Source organism: Notolabrus celidotus, chromosome 9 (assembly GCF_009762535.1).
Source record: "Notolabrus celidotus isolate fNotCel1 chromosome 9, fNotCel1.pri, whole genome shotgun sequence".
NCBI lineage: Eukaryota > Metazoa > Chordata > Actinopteri > Labriformes > Labridae > Notolabrus > Notolabrus celidotus.
In genome coordinates this window covers 25,034,974-25,053,402 of record NC_048280.1, presented here as the reverse complement: position 1 = coordinate 25,053,402, position 18,429 = coordinate 25,034,974, and the positions used below count along the sequence as shown (strand labels likewise).

The 18,429-nt window shown below is 42.3% G+C and overlaps 2 protein-coding genes across 4 annotated transcripts in view; one reads left to right on the top strand and one right to left on the bottom strand.

Moving 5' to 3' along the window:
* The first annotated feature begins 316 nt into the window (after positions 1-316).
* Positions 317-5,886, top strand: es1 (ES1 protein, mitochondrial). Its single transcript, XM_034692553.1, has 8 exons — positions 317-375; positions 470-604; positions 735-787; positions 877-990; positions 1,133-1,264; positions 1,360-1,452; positions 5,374-5,539; positions 5,663-5,886. Exons 2-8 carry the CDS (start codon positions 488-490, stop codon positions 5,795-5,797), a joined length of 810 nt encoding a protein of 269 aa, XP_034548444.1. The 5' UTR covers positions 317-375; positions 470-487; the 3' UTR covers positions 5,798-5,886.
* A 1,379-nt stretch (positions 5,887-7,265) lies between these two features.
* Positions 7,266-18,429, bottom strand: part of igsf9b (immunoglobulin superfamily, member 9b) — a 32,928-nt gene continuing 21,764 nt past the window's right edge. For all 3 annotated transcript variants that reach the window (XM_034692891.1, XM_034692892.1, XM_034692893.1), the window contains 18 exons: positions 18,128-18,279; positions 17,825-17,942; positions 17,354-17,495; positions 15,800-15,945; positions 15,484-15,626; positions 15,253-15,393; positions 15,052-15,168; positions 14,820-14,970; positions 14,611-14,722; positions 14,338-14,513; positions 14,017-14,255; positions 13,760-13,844; positions 13,497-13,667; positions 13,314-13,350; positions 9,774-13,133; positions 9,453-9,622; positions 9,085-9,296; positions 7,266-8,855 (listed from right to left, as the gene is read on the bottom strand). In XM_034692891.1, the coding sequence (XP_034548782.1) occupies positions 9,097-9,296; positions 9,453-9,622; positions 9,774-13,133; positions 13,314-13,350; positions 13,497-13,667; positions 13,760-13,844; positions 14,017-14,255; positions 14,338-14,513; positions 14,611-14,722; positions 14,820-14,970; positions 15,052-15,168; positions 15,253-15,393; positions 15,484-15,626; positions 15,800-15,945; positions 17,354-17,495; positions 17,825-17,942; positions 18,128-18,279 (5,660 nt within the window). In that variant the 3' untranslated portion in view covers positions 7,266-8,855; positions 9,085-9,096. The remainder of the gene's footprint in view (positions 8,856-9,084; positions 9,297-9,452; positions 9,623-9,773; positions 13,134-13,313; positions 13,351-13,496; positions 13,668-13,759; positions 13,845-14,016; positions 14,256-14,337; positions 14,514-14,610; positions 14,723-14,819; positions 14,971-15,051; positions 15,169-15,252; positions 15,394-15,483; positions 15,627-15,799; positions 15,946-17,353; positions 17,496-17,824; positions 17,943-18,127; positions 18,280-18,429) is intronic.

The following is an 18,429-nucleotide window of genomic DNA, read 5'->3' as shown; positions in this document are numbered from 1 at the left end:
TCAGGACAGGCAGCAATGACCAAACAGGAGGAGTGTTCAAAAGTTATTATTACTCATTATTGTTACTGCTTTAAAGAATTACAGCAAAAATAAAGCATTCGTGTTTTTGCAGGTTTCTCTGCTTTGCCAAAAAGTTAATTCTATAAGGGCCAAGGCAGTTCAAGGGTTAAAGCACTGCGTTTAGATTACTCTTTAAAGCTGCACTTTCAAGCTGTAACTGTCCGGGCCAAATCAACTTAAGTTAATCAGATGAATAGACAAGGTATTACTTGGGTGGGGTGTTTGATAAGGAGAAGAGGCCATCCAAGGCAAGGAAGTGATGGCTCTTCCCAGGAAGTGGAGCTTACATGGTCACGTCACTTGGCCGCACTGGTGGTATATATACACACACCCACACCAAGTCCAAAATTACAGCCAGCGTCTGCACAGGCTCGGTGGCAATCTGTTAATTCTTATTTTCTGACAACAGTGAGATTACAGCTGAAACATGCTCGCATCCAGGACAATTCTGTCAAAACAGACTTTGGCTGTTCTGTCCCGCCAGCCGGCCTGCTTCGTTCACCAGGGGGACTATGGCAACTGGGGAAATACCAATATTGCACTGGTGAGTGAAACATGTAAAAATGATGTAGAACTGGGAACAAAAAGAGATATATAGACAAAGAGATAAGAAGTCATTATAGCTGGTTTATGTATATGTGTGGTACTTGTCGTGATTTGTGATTGTGCTGCAGGTTTTCTCAGGATGTGGCTGGTGGGATGGGACTGATGTCCACGAGGGAGTATAGTGAGTATCATACCTGAGAACAGAAATTTCACAGCATTTAATTTATGCATCACTATGAAGAGATAGTAACCTCCCATGTCTGTCTGCAGCACCATGTACCACCTGAGCCGTAACGGTGCTCGCTTCCAGATGTTTGCTCCAAACCAACAGCAGATGCATGTGATCGACCATGTGAAAAAGCAGCCCGCCTCTGGAGAGAACCGGTAGGCCTGTTTGGAAAACCTTTCAGATGGATCTGGGGGGATCAGATGCAGGTCGAGTGGCCTGTCTTGCTTTGTACTGTCATACACCAGACTTGACTAATTCCATGCATAGTATTTATGATTATTTCTGGCCGTCACATAGGAACATGATGATGGAGGCAGCTCGCTTCAGTCACGGCCAGGGAATGATGCAAATGCAGGACCTGTCCAAGCTGGATGTCAACAGCTTTGATGCTGTAATCTTTCCTGGAGGCCATGGCGTCATTAAGAACCTGTGAGGAAAAGTGAACTTAATACTTTGATACTTTGTAGCAAAGTAGAGTAAAATGAGATGAAAATAATATTGATACCTGACTTCTTACCCTGTAGGTCCTCCTTCATGAAGGACGGAAAGGACTGCAAGCTGCACAGTGATGTGGAAAGAGTTCTTAAAGAATTCCATCGTTCACGCAAGCCTATTGGGTATGTATCTATAGGATAATATTCAATCAGTACTTCACCAACACTGCATAAATACTTATGCACAATCAGTAAGTAAAATTATAAGAGCTGGCGTGTGCAAAACTAAGGTTTTTTGGGGGCTGTACAATAAGCAACATTCTCGTTTGAAATCCAAACATGAGGCCAAGGTGCAGACAACCATAGATTCTTGTCACTTTAAATTAGATTACATTAGATTACATTAGCCCAGATAAAGAAAACAGATTTAAAAGATCCCTGTAATGGAATTGGGACACTGGAGCAGCTGCAGAAAGGGAAACAGACAATTAATAATGAGCTCACATGTAAATAAATACAAATAAATAAAGTTAAAGACAGTATTACAAACACATTTCTGCATAAACATAATTCTGATTCTGATCAGAAAGAATACATTGCCGGCAGAAGTACATATTGCTGTTTTATACAAAACAAGATTTAAGAAAGCTTTTTTGACGTGGTGAATGGAACATTGGTAGTTAACAAGACAGTAAGGACAGTAAATATGTAAACCTAAACACAAATTTCCAAAATTCTAAATAAAAATAAAAATACTATCTGTACAAAGAAAGGTATAGAAGTACTTTTAAATACATGAAATAAGTTAACTTAGCCTAAGACAGAGTGCACATGTAGTAGATGCAAAACAAGGTATTCTCAAATAATCTGTTCTTAAATGAAAATATGTTAATTTATCCGTATGGCACAAGATTACTGAAGACAAGCTCACAAACAGTAAACCTGTTATTCACGGGGAGTCTGACAATCTGTCACAAAGTTTGATGCTTCATGTAAGAGGCTGATCACAGCAGGTTGAGCAGGTGTAGTAAACAGTTTGTACTCTCAGAAGAAAATCTTATATCAGCTAACGTGAAGGTCAGAGCAGGCAAATCCTATCGATTAAAGCAGGCAGGACAGGACGGAGGCTCAGATAACATATACTATGTGATCTGGTGAAGAGTGGCTGATCCTTTGGCCACTATAGTTGGCCGTAGTGGACGTATGGGGTGAATGTGAGGCACCTGAGCAGCTCAGAGATGACAGGAGATGCAGGATTACAGGAATTAAAGATTGGAGTTGAATAAGAAGGGGATGACGCAGCTGTCACCATGACAAAATGGAATTAAACGTTATGTTGACTTTTGACGTCAATCATCAATTTACTTGTATAATACAGGTGTAATCTCTTCCTATTGCCAATTGAGCCAATAAATGGTTTTAGCAAGGTGACAACAAAGGCCATTAAAAATTTGCAGGAGGGATATGTTGTGCAACATTTGGGTCTGTGTTTCAGTGACTGTGGTTAATACGTTGCTGTGGTGTCAGGAGACACACAGCTCACAGACACACACCATCAGACACAGAGCTTACTGTTATCTGTTAAACTGATCCCTAAAGATGATGAACAACCCATAGTGTTTAAAAGTAAGATCAGAACTTCTTTCTCAAAGAAATCATTTCCCCTGTGGTGATGCGCTTCTAGTCTCATGTTTGTTCTCAGACATCAGCATTAGGACTACAGAGTACAAAATGAAAATCCATCTTTAACTCAAAAACGCTTGCAACTTAAGAAGTTTGCGCTTGAATCTTGAAAGGTTCAACAAATTGTATGCAAAAAAATGTAGTCAAGATTGTGTCTACTCACTTTATATAGCCTTTTTAGTTCTTAATATTACATGTGGACTTGTATTGCATACATTTCAGATGTGGTTTTGTTGGGTTGTAACTCACTTTGTAACGTCCTGCACTGAGGCGTGTTGGTTTACAGGATTATAGGCAGAGGTCACTGTGTTTGTGTGGCATTGGAAAGGTGCACTCTGCAGATGGAGGGGGCATCTGCATCTGAACTGAGTTTAACCTTTGGCTGAGCTTTGGCTGAGCTTTGGAAACTCTGGCAACGGGAGTCACAAGTGTTAACAAACATGCCTGATCAAAAATGACTAACTATGGTTTAAAGGAAAGATGCATTTCTACACACGTCTACATACAAAACAAGAATTAGTTGACCTGAGATTACCATTTTTCTGCAGGCTGCAGTCACATCTTCTTGATGCATTCGCTCTGTTAACTGTGTCAGGCTCTTTTAACAGTAAAACATATGAGAGAGATGTTACTGAAATATAAAGTGCATACTGGGACTCCTCTCTTTATATGAACAGACTTTAATGCTCAGACATGAAGAATATGTGAAAAACACAGATCACTGTCAATGATATGTTCAGATTTGTTCCAGTGAGAGATTTTCATTTTGCATGTTATAACTTCTCGTACATATTATATTACTTTAACAGTGTAATCCTGCAGATCATAATGCACTGTGGCACTGTAAGTGGACTGTGGTATTCAGACTGGTCCATTACTACAGGACCTTTAAATCTCGGTTAATTCCTTTTAACAAGCATCACAGTGTTTAAGCCACATGATGGCCAAATTCCACTCAGCTGTTTCACTTTCAGCATCATGGGGTTTTTCATGCTGCAAATTACTCAATGACAGTATCAGCTGTGTTTCAAACCATAACAAAATGTCTGCTAAATCAAAGGTCATGTTGGCATGCAAAAAAATATTTATTTTCAAGTTGAGCAAACCCCATTGGATCCCCTAATGAGGACTTTTTGAGCATGTATTGAAATTGTGGCACATCACCTTGCACAAGTGTTTTTTAAAACTTTGGATGATTAGACTGCTCTTCATCCTTTACTTGGGAGGAGATTATCAGGGAGCAATGTGAGGTCACCAAGATAAATGATCATGCTCTCCTCACAGACTGCACAGATCTCATCTATTATTTGGATGATGGTTTTAAAGTGGTACTGTAAAGGAGACATGTTTGGATGAGGATGTAGAACTAGGGAGTAACAAGGTTTCCTAATGCCAAGTTATTAAAGCAGTCTATGCTTGAGGTTTATTCTAAACTGGCTAATGAGATAGTTACAGACTGTATTTACCACATAATGAGATTTAGTCTGTGCTGATCCTTAAGAGATGTATTTATTAGACTCATGACACTCATGACATCCTGTGTGGAAAACATACTGCTCGTTCCAAGTCTACCAAAAACCTGACTACTCACCAACGTGTGACCGTCACAAATAAATCCAATTATGAGATTAACTAAACAGCTAGCAGGCCCTGTATCAAACATTCAGCCAATCTTTATCTAAACAGCACCAATTCACTACAAATGCTATCTCAATTCTAGACCGAACTCTTTGTTTATATTATTTTGAATGACCCAACATCAAGAAAAAACAAGATTCAGTTTTATAGTGGTGAGGAAATACTTCCTTTTACCAGGCAGAAACCTTGAGCAGAAACAGACTTGTTCAACATAACATGAGTCTGTGTATGAGTGACACACACCAGTAAAAAAATAAAGTACAATCTATCTATCTATCTATCTATCTATCTATCTATCTATCTATCTATCTATCTATCTATCTGTCTGTCTGTCTGTCTGTCTGTCTGTCTGTCTGTCTATCTATCTATCTATCTATCTATCTATCTATCTATCTATCTATCTATCTATCTATCTATCTATCTGGTGACAGGTTCTGATAGATTATATTAATATGAACCAATAATATCTATAATATCTTAGCACTCTTGAAAGGTCTGAAAGATGAATAAACTACACAGCAAGATCTTTAAATAGCTGAAATCACCTCCTTGTCACCCTGCCACACACAAATAAATTTAAGCCTCAATTTGATTTGAGCAGGTGATATAAATAAAAATACCTTGACTGTACAGTAGTAATGAGTAGAACAATTCTGCTGTTCGAACAAATGCCTTTCCCAGCTGTGAGCATGTTTAATTCTGTTGTATACTTTGCCATTTTATTATTCCTGATTCAACAACAGCCTGCTCTGACTGTCACCTGATTGTGTGCTGTCCTCTCAGTCTGGCCAGCATGGCTCCTGTGCTGGCCTGCCGTGTGCTGCCCAGCATCGAGGTGACCATGGGCTACGAGAAGGACGAGAACACCCGCTGGGGGAATTGGCCTCACACCAACATGGTGCAGGCTGTGAAGAGCATGGGCGCTCGCCACAACGTCCGTGAGCCATACATATCCTTACAGAGCTTCTAAGGGTTGATTATTGACTTAAACAATTCATTTTGTGTTACATGTTGTGTTTTCTTTGATTGTCTTGAATTTGCTCCTGCTTTTGCCTTAACCTTTCCTCTTTACGAAGCCTATGTGGATGAGAAGAACAAAGTGATCAGCACCCCATCCTTCATGTGGGACACAGAGTATCACTACCACTATATATTTGATGGCATTGGAAACATGGTCAAACACGTCATGCGCATGTCCACCAAGTAAAGAGATAGATTAAGTCTGGAGAAGAAATACAGGAAGTTGGTGTTTGAGTACAACATACAGCTCTGTACTGGTATCTTTAACCTTCTTACATGGAAAATAATAAATGCTTAGAAAAAGCGTGAACTGTCTGTTGTGTGAGTTGATGGTTTAAGTTCATGTCATGAAAAATATGTATGTACAGTAGTCAGGGCTCTGCTCCTTCTATTTATACTGAAGAAAGATCTTAAGAGCATCAGTGTTTTAATAAAACATAAACACAAGTGCTTCAGATAAGAACTTGTAGTATGGACAATGACTCAAGCTTTTGATAGACCTGAGCGAGACACTTGGCTGTGACTCACCTTACACCAGGGGTAAGAATCAGTCTGTTATGTAGGTGGAGAAATATTAGAAAATCAATTAAGTGGATAGACATGATCCTTTTTTTTTTTTTTTTTAGAGATACTGTACTTGTAATTCTTAAATGATTGATGTTAAAATTTAAGACCTTGGATCTTATCATTTTAGTGATCTTTGACTTTCATATGAATAGGAGAGAGAGAAAATAAACTAGTGATTAATATTTAGATTTTATTTTTTTCTGTGTCATTTGTCAGAGAACATGTCAAATTATGATTTTTTTTTGTCATTGAACTTGTTGAATTTCTTTTTCATTTCTTACTGATCAGAATCCTTTTCTTGGGTTTCTTTTCTTTTGTTATTGAAAGAAGGAGGAGGAAAGGTTTGGTCAGTCCAAGTTTTTTCCAAGCCTTAAGTTTATTTTTGCAATTCTCATTTCAACCACAAGAGGCTGACGTTCAACACTAACCCATGTTGTAGGCTAGACTTGAAACTTCTTGATCTTCCTCCAGGTGAGTTTTAATTTCTCTGATTAATCTCACAAAACAGTAAATACCGAAATTGTTTGTAAACTGCTGAACATTAATGTTATGATGATTACTGAGGGTTGTTTTTGATTCTCTATAATCTATATGGATAATTGTAAGTAAAAATCAAACGCATTTTCTAGTCAAAATAATTAAAAATACTGGTAAGTGACCGTGAGAAACTTTGAAATCTGTTCTGGCAAATTTTATATTTTGAACTTTTTTCAAGTGATAAACCCAGTAGATTAAAAATTATAAATCAGTCTTCAAATATTTTTTATTTCTATTTTTTCTACTTTAATCTCATGGCTTCTGTTCCTACAGCCGCCATCCATTCATCAATATTTGTCCAACCGGTTTAACCAGGGGATTGACAGGTCAAGATCATCCTTTAGCCTTTTTAAATGTGAATATTTATAAAGCTTACACATAGCATGATATGAAATGCTGGCAAAAGGAAGAACGAGAGAGGAAGATAATCACATGGCAAGGGTAAAAGTGAAGGAGTGTTGACAAAATGGTAGGAAGGAATATGGGAATACTTACATGACATTGGATTTGAAGTGTGGTTTTTCCCCGAGCAGAAAGAAGAAATCATGACCTTTTCTTATTCAGAATAAAACAATTTATTCATTACAAACATATAAAAATGACAAAACAACCAAGCGGCAAGATATAAAAATTTCCAGTTTGTACAAAACTTCCAAAACCATCATCAGAAATGCATACTCACTCAGTTTGAAGAATTTTATCTTGGTTATTTAAGTTAATACAGTACAAATCTTAAAACTTTCCAAAGTATACCTACAAAGATTTTCTTTCAGTCTGTTCGTCAGGTGACGTTAAAAACAGCTTGTGTCATTTTTCTGTAAAACAACACAAAAACTAAAAGCTGTCTGCTAATGGGCACAAAACTCACGACAGACCAGAAGTCGATGAAATATTCACAGTGTTGCCTTCACACCAGAGATGTGAATTGTAAACATTGTTGCATATCATAACTCACTTCAATAAATATACAGAAATACTCATCATTACTCTCAGAGTGAGTAAGACTTGTTTGAAAAAGGTACAACTTTTCAATATTTTCAATCCTCTGATCAGTTCAATAAATCAGCTTGTGCGTCTCTCCTGAACTGACAACAATAAGGCAAATATAATTTTCCCTGTGTTGCTTTTTCTTTGAAAAGGTTGTTCTGTCATTACAGAGGCAAGGTTGGACTGATTCAGGTGGAGTATAGTAGCATTTTGTCATCTGATGAAATGATGAAGTGGAATTTACAACACAACAGAAGGGTTCATTCACATTAAGGTACATATAAACATTTGTACATTTTGAACAAACATTGGGGAACTATCACAAATGATTGGATTCATAAACTCTCAACATGGGAACCTTTTAGTGACGATACAATGAGTAAAACAGGAAACAAGTTTATGGAATCAGCAGGAAAACCACAGTGGTAAATAAATTCTTTTAAATCCAGTAAACATTTGATAATAGTGACTTAGATATTTTGAACTGTTTCAAGGTTCTGTAACAAAGTACAAAACTAAGAGTTGCCTGATCATGTGATCTTTAAGTACTACAACTAAAGTACTTGGGTCGTTTTCAGAGTGTGATGGATGAACATGCATTGAGCATCGTTTGAATGAGAACACAGTTAACACTACAGACATTTCAACAAACAGATGTATGATGGTGCAGATCTACATAATTGTCAATAGCATCCTCTTCATTATTGAAGGGAGGTCCTTGATGTGATGGACATTTGTTTGAAATAAAACCTTTATAATGTAGCATGCTGCTACTTTTCTAAAGCATTTCATTGAGGGTCAGGGGTGGTTCATTTCTCAAAAGGGCCCTGTGTGCCTGATTGTCAAGGTTTAAGAAATAAAATCCCAAAATGCAGTTTCACAAGCTACTTAGAAAAACAGATAATCCCTTCTCAGTTTCATTATGCAGCAGAATTGAACAAGAGCGTGAAAAAGAATAAGTCATCCATTTCACTGATGACATTCGCAGTCTGCGTTATTTGATGGCACATTGCATGTAGCACTGTCTCTAAGCTGGATCTGCGGTAATGGAGGATGTGTTCTGAGTTCTGAGTGAGGTGTGACATTGTCCAGGAGGACCACAGTGCTGTCGTGGGATGATTGAAACTTCTATTTGGTTTCTGTCTTGTATAAACCTGAGAGAGGAAATAACAGAGAGCACAACAGCATTAGAGGAGAAAGTTAAAGTTCAAAGTTAAAACATTTTGACTAACTGTAAAGAGGCACAGGTTTTTGCATGCATAAATTGCACAGCACATGTTTGGTACAGTTGCAGGCAGGAAAAGGATGCAGCGATGCAAGCAGAGGCAGGTGGAAAATAAGAGGAAAGAGGTGAGAGGTGAGAGGGCAGGAAGAGTAACGGACCGAGTCAAGCTGCTAGAGCAGTGCTGAGTTGGTGTCAGAGTCTGTTTCATGGCCAGGGGTGAGGCAGGGCTCACGGGAACAGATGGACTCCTGAGTCCGCCTGTACTCTTGGTACTCCTGACGGAGAGCGTTGAAACGCGCCTCACTCAGGGAGCGGCTGTACTGGCAGCGAGGTGGGATGGAAACTGGCGGGCTGACTGAGGGAGACGGGCCTGGGGAGGGGGGAATCATGGATGGGTATGTCATGGGACAAGCTCACAATAATCACAGCACAAGGGCACAGGGTGAACACATGCAGCAACACATTGAGCTGAGCACGATGATACATGCAACATCAACACACACTGAGAATGATGGGAGAAATTTACCTTTCTGTCGCCGGTCCTGGAAGCCACCAGCTTGATCAGGTCTCAGCTCCGCCCTGCCTCTGCGTAAACCCTTCTGTGACTGATCAAACCTTGTGGCCTCCAGGACCTCCGAGTCCACGCACACATCAGCAGAGTCCCACTCATAACTCTCATCTACTGATGTGTTCCTTCTAATGAGATACACAAAAGAAGTGTCAGATAACAGAAACACAAATAATAAATGAAAGAAAAATGATTTCATTTTGGCAATAAATAGATCCTTCTGATGAGAAGACACTCCAGTGTGTTAGTAGTTAATGTCCAGGTGTGGGGGTCTTTCACCTTTTGGCTCTCCTCTCAAGCAGCTCGGACTCCGCTCGATGACGCTCGCTCTCCTCAGTGGTTTCGGGGGAGCTGAGCAGTGTGGGGGTGATGGACAGGGACTGTCTGAAAAGACCAGCACTTCCTCTCCCACTGCTCTGACTGGCGTAGCTGGCCCTCCCCCCCTCTCTTATCTCTGTCTCCCCTCCCCTCCCCATCATCCTATCTGACTGTCTGTAGCTCTCTGCCTCCCTGGGGGGAAAGGGGGCGTAGTAAGGTGAGGGCCAGCTTATGCCCCTGGGCAGGTAGGACCTCGGAGGGCCCCTCCTGGGTTCCATGGGTCTTGCGCTCTCCCCTCTGTATCCTGGCCAGGGTTGGTACTGGGGGACAGGTATGGAGGAGGGCATGGGGACATAGTGGGCATGCCTCAGGTTATCCTGATATGAGGGGGACCATCTGGAAGAGTCTGGAAAAACAGCAGCTTGTCGTCGTGGATCTGAGGATTCCATCATTGGGGACATTGAGGCTTGCCTGGGTGGGTACATGGGTTGAGTGAGGTAGGGAGGACTAGCTAAATTTCTTTGTGCAGGGTGAAGTCTTTCCAAGCTTCCCATGCTGGGGCGCCTGAAGGGGATGTACTCCCTCCAGGAGGGGCCAGGCCTAGGGAAGGAAGGCGGACTGCGACCCAAACTGTAGGACTTCACCCTGACATCTGGATGTGGGAACTCGTCCCAGTAACATTTCTCAGAAATATAAGTTCTTGGGCTTTCGAAGTGCTCCCATCTCTGCGAGCCTAGGCTGATGGATTTCTTTAGAAAAGGACGAGGATGTCCCAGACCTGAGAGAGTCCGACAGGGGCCCATGCTTAAGGATTTTTTCAGAAATGGCACAGGGGCTTGACAGATTCTTGAGGCAATGTTGTTAGCCCTGCTGCCCTGAGAGGCTTGTCTTTGGGGTTGCTCTGATAGAGACTCACTACTGTCTGCAAAACTCTTTGAGTGTTTGGCCACTATATCTGCCATACCTTTAGCTGCACTGAACAAGGTGTGAGCCGACCTCGATCCAAGTCTGGATTCAGGCCTCCCCATTTCTTTTCCACCTCGGAGTTGTGTTTTCTCATCGTAGAGCTGCCTGCAAGTTTTTTCTGGACCAGGAGACACCCCTCGTGTCTCGTCCGGAAATCTCACTCTGTTTGAAGGATCTCTAGCTTCTACTGGGAGTGAGCTTTTAAAGCTTTGTTTCTTACCAGGATAAAAGCCGGTCTCTGCAGCAGCTGCAGAGTGATTTTCTTCAAAGCAAACCTTTCGGTTAGAGTCTGTGTCCCTGCTTTCCTGAACATGAACCTCCCAGTTTTTAGGAACTACATCAGGCTTAGCCCCTGGAGATTTTTGCTTTTTTACTTCTGAACTTTGTCTGGCTGTATTTGTGTCTTCAGCACCTTCCACAGGCTCGTCCACGCTCATTTCGATAAAACCTGGAAGGCTCAGATATTCCAGAATTGCACTTGTCTGCAAGGGAGACATTTTGGGTGATGGTGCTGCAGGCTTGGCCTTGAAAGACCCCGACATTCCGGGAACAGAGAACTGTGACTGGTCACTCTCGACCTCTTCTACTAGAGTCAGTGTTGTGATGGGACTTGGACTATCGGAGAAGAGACATTTGTCACTTCTCCTTGACCGTGTTCGCACCCCCTCTCTCTCTAACTCGGAGTAAAACCCTGAGCTCCTTCTGTCATCCCTGGCACGACTGTCTTTTTCTTTGGCCTTTGCACCTACTTCACGATGTTCAAAGGGTAAAGTGGAATAACTTGATGGACTGAGATCCCTTGTTGCTGTCTGGTCCCCTCCTGCAGTTCTTGCTTGCTGATTGAAGGTAACAGAGGCTGAACTGGTTGGCCTCTCACCGTCAGCTGAAGGACCTCTGGCTGCTGGATCCCAGTGCTGAGCACCTGCATAAGCATATGAGTGTCTGAACCTTGTAACACCTTCATCCTTGTTTTCCCTCAAACCCTGCTCTGTCATAGACTTCCTGCATAAATCTGTATCTCTCTGAGGACTCAGAGACCTGGCTCTCTCCGGATAAAGGACTGGGGGGCTTTGTGAGGTGACATTAGGGGAGAACATTGGGAGGGAGGTGTTCTGGGTGACAGGAGAGCGAGATGAATCAACATCAATAGAGTCCTCTGTAGTTTCTCTGCAGGTGCGATGATGTTGTGATCTAGGGGATGTGCTCTCTCGTGGGCTCTGTGCTGGAATGAGGCTGGTGATTGATGTAACAGGGCTGATATCCCACTGTATGCGAGACGATTGGAGCCGGTCCATGGGGCTGCTGGTGTTCCCAAAGTAGCACGCCTTACGATAATCTGACACCCGACTTGTCTGACCTGAGGGTCTGTGTTTCTGTCTTATGGCAACATCTTGTGGCTTCCAAATCGGCTCTTCCTCTGACTTTGATGCCTCCCTGTGAGGGCTTTCTGCCGCACCAGACTGTTGCTCGTCTCTCCCACGACCTCGACTTCTCTGATCAGCTGTGTAGCTCTCCAGCTCCCTCTCCATTTCTTCCCTCTCCTTCGCCAGCTGGGCACACTTGGTAATGCTGTCCCTCTCCAGTTCACTTTCAAGATGTGAGACCAGGGTGCTGTTATTAGTCAGTTGACTCTCCATCGCCTGATAGCCTCTGTCTCTGTCCAGAAGTTTAGTTTTCCTGGCCAAGCTGGGGAACAGATCATCAGCATGGGCCTGCATGCGACACCTCCTGAGAGAATCACTGGGTTTTTTCTCACTGTTGTCAGAGTAAAAGCTGGCTCTCTCCAGCAGGGCCTCCGAGCCTTGTTCGTCATCAGAGTAAAAACAGCCATGACGGGAAAGGTTTCTGGCCAGAGCTCGAACTCTTCCAGGAGAGGGAGGAGGTCTACTCAACTCTGGGACATCCACGGTGAGAGGAGAGTCCCTCCTCTCGTCCTTCTCTGAGCTCAAAATGCTTGACTTTGGTGAGTCCCTTAAAGATGCCCTGTTGCTCCCCAGGCCACCTGCCCCACCGTTTATTTGCAGGACTTCCTTGTTTAAAATTTTGTTATTTGAGGGACTGGATCTCTCAAGCAGCGGTTGAACAATAAAGCGTCCATCTGGGCCTCTAGAGATGGACTCCAGAGCAGTCGGAGAGGGGGCCTGAGACCCCAGGTGGCTCTCAAAGAGCGTGTAATGTGGCGGTGGGGACGAGTTGGACAGGAGCTGTTTCCGCTGGTCGTGGTATTCTCCGCGGCTGCCTTTGTCAAAGGAAGAGCGGTCGGACTGTGAGGAGGAGGAGTTGGGGAAGAAGGGAAGCGGCGGACAGAGCTTCAGCTTTAGGACGCTGTCTGGACTGCGAGGAGGTGAGCGAGCTCTGAGAAAGAGAGACAAGAAATAAGAAGAAGAGTCAAACCTTACAGTACAGTATTAAAACCTTTAAGTCTTTAGAAAAGAGCAAACATGTAAGCAACAGATACAGAACATGGACATCACAACAAATAAAGGAACAGAAATGATCATCAGAAGATACACGTGTGCTGGACGGGACACTTACTCTGGAGATAAGGTCTTCTGCAGGGCGGATGGCAGATCTAAGAAAAGGTGAGAAAAGGATTCAAATATCAAAAAGTATTAGTTGAGACAGTCAAAGTTTAGAAGGAGAATGAACAAATGCACTTCAAGAAATAAATAATAAAAATGTTAACTGTAGAGGGGTAGTCTGAATCTGATGTATTACCTTGTCTCCTCTTTCGGCGTCGGCGGCGTCTCCTCTGACTCATGTAGCACGCTGTGACCAATGAGAGGACGATGGCCACAAACAGGAAGCACACTCCTCCTAACACACCAGCCAACAGGGGCTCAGGGATGAACTCCAAGAAACCTGGACGCACTGGGTAAACCTCCATACCTGTGAACACATCAGAGTCCATTATGGTCTCAAACTCCCACAATGCTCATTTTGAAAATTGCCTGTTACTGAGTTTATACAAAGCCACTTACCTATGGTGGACACATTGACTGACTCGCTGGGTTCGCTGAGTATTTTATTACTACGAGACATCAGCCTCAGATCATAACTGGAGTCCTGAGGGAGACAGATCAGGTGTTTGATTACTCAAAGTCCTTTCCTCAAACGTTTCAATTTTAACATCAGTTTGGTATGACACTATTTGAGGCACAATATCTTCATCAACACGTGCACGAGCTGTTAACACAGTGGTTGATATTTTGAGTGTCCAAGTAAAAATGATAATTACCCTCAGAAGTCCTTGTACCAGCAGTTCACTCTGATTGGCACTTATGTTGCTGCTGAGGATGACCCAGTGGCTCTGATCTCTGCGTGCATGTAGCACATAACCGGTCAGAGGAGAGGATGGAGCCTCAGGAGGAGACCACTGCAGCAGAACACCTTGCTCAGTCCGGTTGACCATCAGGAGTATGGGAGGCTCCAGGTTTGGTAGATTGGTGACAGCTGTAGGTTCCTCTGTTGGCACAGCTAAGAGGAAGAAACAACAGAAGTTTAAGTACGCTCAATTACAGCAAAAGAGGAGTAGGAGGGTGGAAAATGCTGCACCAACCTTGAGTTCGCACTGTGACAATTTCACTAAAAGGTCCAGAGCCAAGTTTGTTCTGAGGAAGGACACTGAACTGGTAGCCAGTGCCAGCAAGCAGAGCAGTCACCAGCAGGTAGTTCTTGGATGTCGGCACAGGCAGAGACGCCCATTCATGTTTCCCTCTAGAAGCCTGCTTGACCCTAGAAAAACAATATAAATAAAGACAGAGCATGAAACATTAGGATTTTTATTTGAAGTTAAAATGTATGTTATGTACAGTGTGTTGTAGGTACTCACCATACAGTAAACTTCTGGGTGTATCCACCATCAAAACCAGGCACCCACGACACATTAGCCTGGTTCATCTCTGTGATGACAAAAACTGAGGAAACAACATGAGGACTGGTGCCTGAGAAACAAGAAGGAACACAACCTCTGTCAGTTTCAACACACGAGTACATCCTCTGAAAGTAACATGTCTGCAATGATAAGATCTGCTGTCTCACCCAGCACCATGATCACAGTGCCAGCGCTGACAGTCGCCACACGATTAGTGGCCAAGCACTCCCAGCCGCCTTGGTGGTCTTTGCTGAGTGGCTGCAGCAGGAGGGAGCCGTTAGCCAACACGATATATGGAGAGCGAGGAGTGGAGCCAATCTATGAGGAAGGAAGGCAACGAGTTAAAACATGGGATTAAAAGACGTGTCATGTTCTGTTGGAGGGAAAAATCTCCCGCACCTTGCTCCATGTTATGTTTGGAGTGGGGTCTCCTATTGCTTCACAGGGGATGATCATCTCTCTGCCCACCTCCTGGAGATACTCAGGCCGAGGAAGCACTTTGAACGTTGGAGGGTCCTGTAGAATATGGGAAGCATTAACCTTCATGTGTTACTGTATTTAATCTGTAACTGAAGACATAAGTCAAACCAAGGACCTTACCTGCAGAATGACCTTGGTGGGTTCAGACTGCCCCATGGTGCCATAACTGTTGTAGGGCGTACACGTGTACATGCCAACTGCATTGTCATTGGCTGTTGTTATAAAAACTGAGCCCTCAGAGTTCACCATCCAACCTGGGAACTGGACAGGTTGAAGGAAGGATAGTGATTCAGTGATCAAGTGATTTTTAATGATTACATCAATATGAGACTGAATTTCTTTACTACTTACATTGTCAAGATTCAAATCGTTCCCGTCTTTGGTCCAGTTGACATACAGCACAGGAGGATCAGCCTGGACAGGACACACAATGACACCCCCCATGCCTGAGGGCAGGTATGTTTCCCGGGACATTCGGCCAACGCGAGCAGGATCTGAGACGAAGAGGGAGAGGAAATTATCATCAGTTACAAAATATAATTCTTGACTTAGGCTTGTAGGGAAATGATCAAACTCCCTGCAACTCAGACCAACCAGAGCTGTAAAAGTTTTAATGGATGTGCAGATCCACACAGATGCCGTGTGTCACAGCAGACTAAACCCTTACGTTTGACTTTAAGGTGCGCAGAGGCTGAGGGCGGAGTCAGTATCCCATTAGTTGGTATGCAGGTGTAGTTGCCAGCATCTTCTGGGATGAGATTAGGGATAAGAAGAGTTCCATCCACCAAAACCTTCACCCTGGACTTTAGGGACCTGAAGCCAGAAGAAAACATATGTAATTTAAAAAGGAATCAAAATTACGTGGAACATATTTTACCTTGATCATTATGGAGGATTGTATCGGGAGATGGGAAATATTGCGGTAATCTGTGCAGTAATCTCCTTTGTCCGTGACAACATGATATAATGGTCTTACAAATAATCTCATTGGACTTGATTGTATTAGCAGGATGGTTTGGAAAAATGCCCTATTGATCCATTGTGTATATTAACAGGCTTCCTTTAAATAACCTCTTTGTGTACGAAGACTATATTAAGCATGGTACGAGGAAATCCCAAACTTTTGTTCTGATTGAGCCAAAGTCAGAAAATCTGTTTGGCCAAACTTTGGAGAAAGATCAAAGAGTCCAACTTTGAACTTTTTAGATTTTAAAATGATCGTTTAACAATGGTTAAATATGTACAATGCCAAATATATTTCAACTTAATGTATTACAATTTTTTGTTTCATTAATACTAACTTTTTAATTAGCCACAAGAATATCACAGAAAACAAAGAGATTTGTATTATCTTTATAACACACGGGCAATCGACTTTTTTTTCAATATTAAAATGTATAAAACAGACACAAGCCACTTGTATCTGTTTATTTTTTCTGCTCTTCACCCCAACTTTATAAAAAAAGGTAGATGTGGCGCGCCATTGGCCTAGCAATCTAAGCGTGCGTGCCATATACAGAAGCTATAGTCCTCGTTGCAGCAGTCACAGGTTCGACTCCCGACTGCAACCATTGCTGCATGTCTTCCCTCACTCTTTACTCCCCTCATTTCCTGTCTCTCTTCAGCTGTCCAATCAAATAAAGGCAAAAATGTCCCAAATAAAAAAATGTAGGTGTTGAGGGCAAACAGGATTTCAGGCTCTATGTTCTACTTAAGTTTTAACTGTTGATTTGAATCAGGTTGCTCAATTCAAACTGGCAAAATTCTCCCTATCTTTCCTGCATTTTATCACACTTTGCTGTCCCTGCTAACATCACTGGCAATGTAGCCATAAATCAGTTTTCTTTTTTGTTGCTGTTTGTTTGTCCCTTATTATCCCTTTATCCTGTCTTCTAAGCCAAACACAGTCGCAGCAGACAGCTGTTCGAATTGAGTGTGGTTCTCTTCGAGGCTTCTGCCTGTTGAAAGGAGTTTTTCCTTGCTACTGATCATTGCTAAATGTTTGCTCATGTTGGGTCTCTATAAAAAATACAACCAAGAGAACAGTCTGAATTTACCTTTTTGTAAAGCATGATATTATTTGTCATAAGTTGGGGCTTTCTTAATAAAAGTTTAGATTGAGGTAAAATTAAGTAGAATGTTGCGATTCATCATTCCAATTTTTTTTTTTGCTTTACAAACGTATATTATATGAAGTATCTTGTATTTGACTTGTACTCACTCAATATGGTAAACGTTCTGTCCTTGTTTCACCCACTCATAGGTGAGGTTAGAGGGGTAGGCGTCAGCCTGACACTGCAGAACTGCATCCTGGGACATGTTGAGAGTGGTGTCCTCTGGGGAGATGATGATGATTGGAGGTCCTTTTGAAAGTTGGAAGAAAACAAACAACCCTGATGTTAAAACTTCATATAATTATGCATTCAACCAAAACCTGAATGATAGAGATTAGTGTTGATTGTCGGGAGACCTTAAATCAATGCAGCAGCAGGGATTGGACTGTAGGTGGCAGTATAGACTCTGTTACAATGATTGTTAAATGGAAAGCTGGCAAACCTTTAGTGACAAACATAGGTAGTAGATTTAAAAGCACTACATCTGTGTTTCTGTTCACAGACACAATCAGAGCGCAGACTTTAAGATGAGAGCAGAGATTCTGTCTCTCACTGATGACTGACAGTCCAACACTGACCTTTGACCTGCAGCTGCGTAGTGTGGGTCAGGTTCCCCTCCGTGTTGGACACGTGACATGTGTAGACTCCTGAAATATTTCTTGTGACAGAGGCCATAGACAAGGTACCATTGAGTACCTGGAAAGAGGGCGAAGGTAAAGAGGATCAAAGAGAGAAAAGTCAGAGGATTTTCAGCTTCAGTGGAGAGAACAACAAAGCAGTTTGCTTCAAAGGAACATCAAAGGTAAAACTCCTACAGAAAAATGCTAATTATAAAGTATTTCATTAAGATACTGCAAATGCCATCTGTTAATCCATCTCACTTTTATTTTTTCATGTTTCTCTATCCGGCTCTCATCTTTGTGCCAGACAACAGTTGGACGAGGGTTGCCATGAGCGCCGCAGCTGAGAGTCAGCGATTCTCCGAGCAACACCTCTACGAACTTTGGGGGTGTCTTGATGAAAATGGGTGGAGCTAAAACAAAGAGAGAAGAGATTTAAAAGGTATTCTTATTTACATAATTAAACATGTATGGGGGACACAAAGATGACAACAAAGTACAGAATGCAGAAATCAAAGGTGAACATTTGATCAGCAAAGTTTAAAAGTGAGGGTTCATTCACA

Bases quoted from the DNA above. Each gene is read 5' to 3' on its own strand.
- es1 (XM_034692553.1), top strand. From the start codon at position 488: ATGCTCGCATCCAGGACAATTCTGTCAAAACAGACTTTGGCTGTTCTG. The intron at 605-734 runs GTGAGTGAAACA...ATTGTGCTGCAG, and splicing joins GAAATACCAATATTGCACTG to GTTTTCTCAGGATGTGGCTG. The intron at 991-1,132 runs GTAGGCCTGTTT...GCCGTCACATAG, and splicing joins CCCGCCTCTGGAGAGAACCG to GAACATGATGATGGAGGCAG.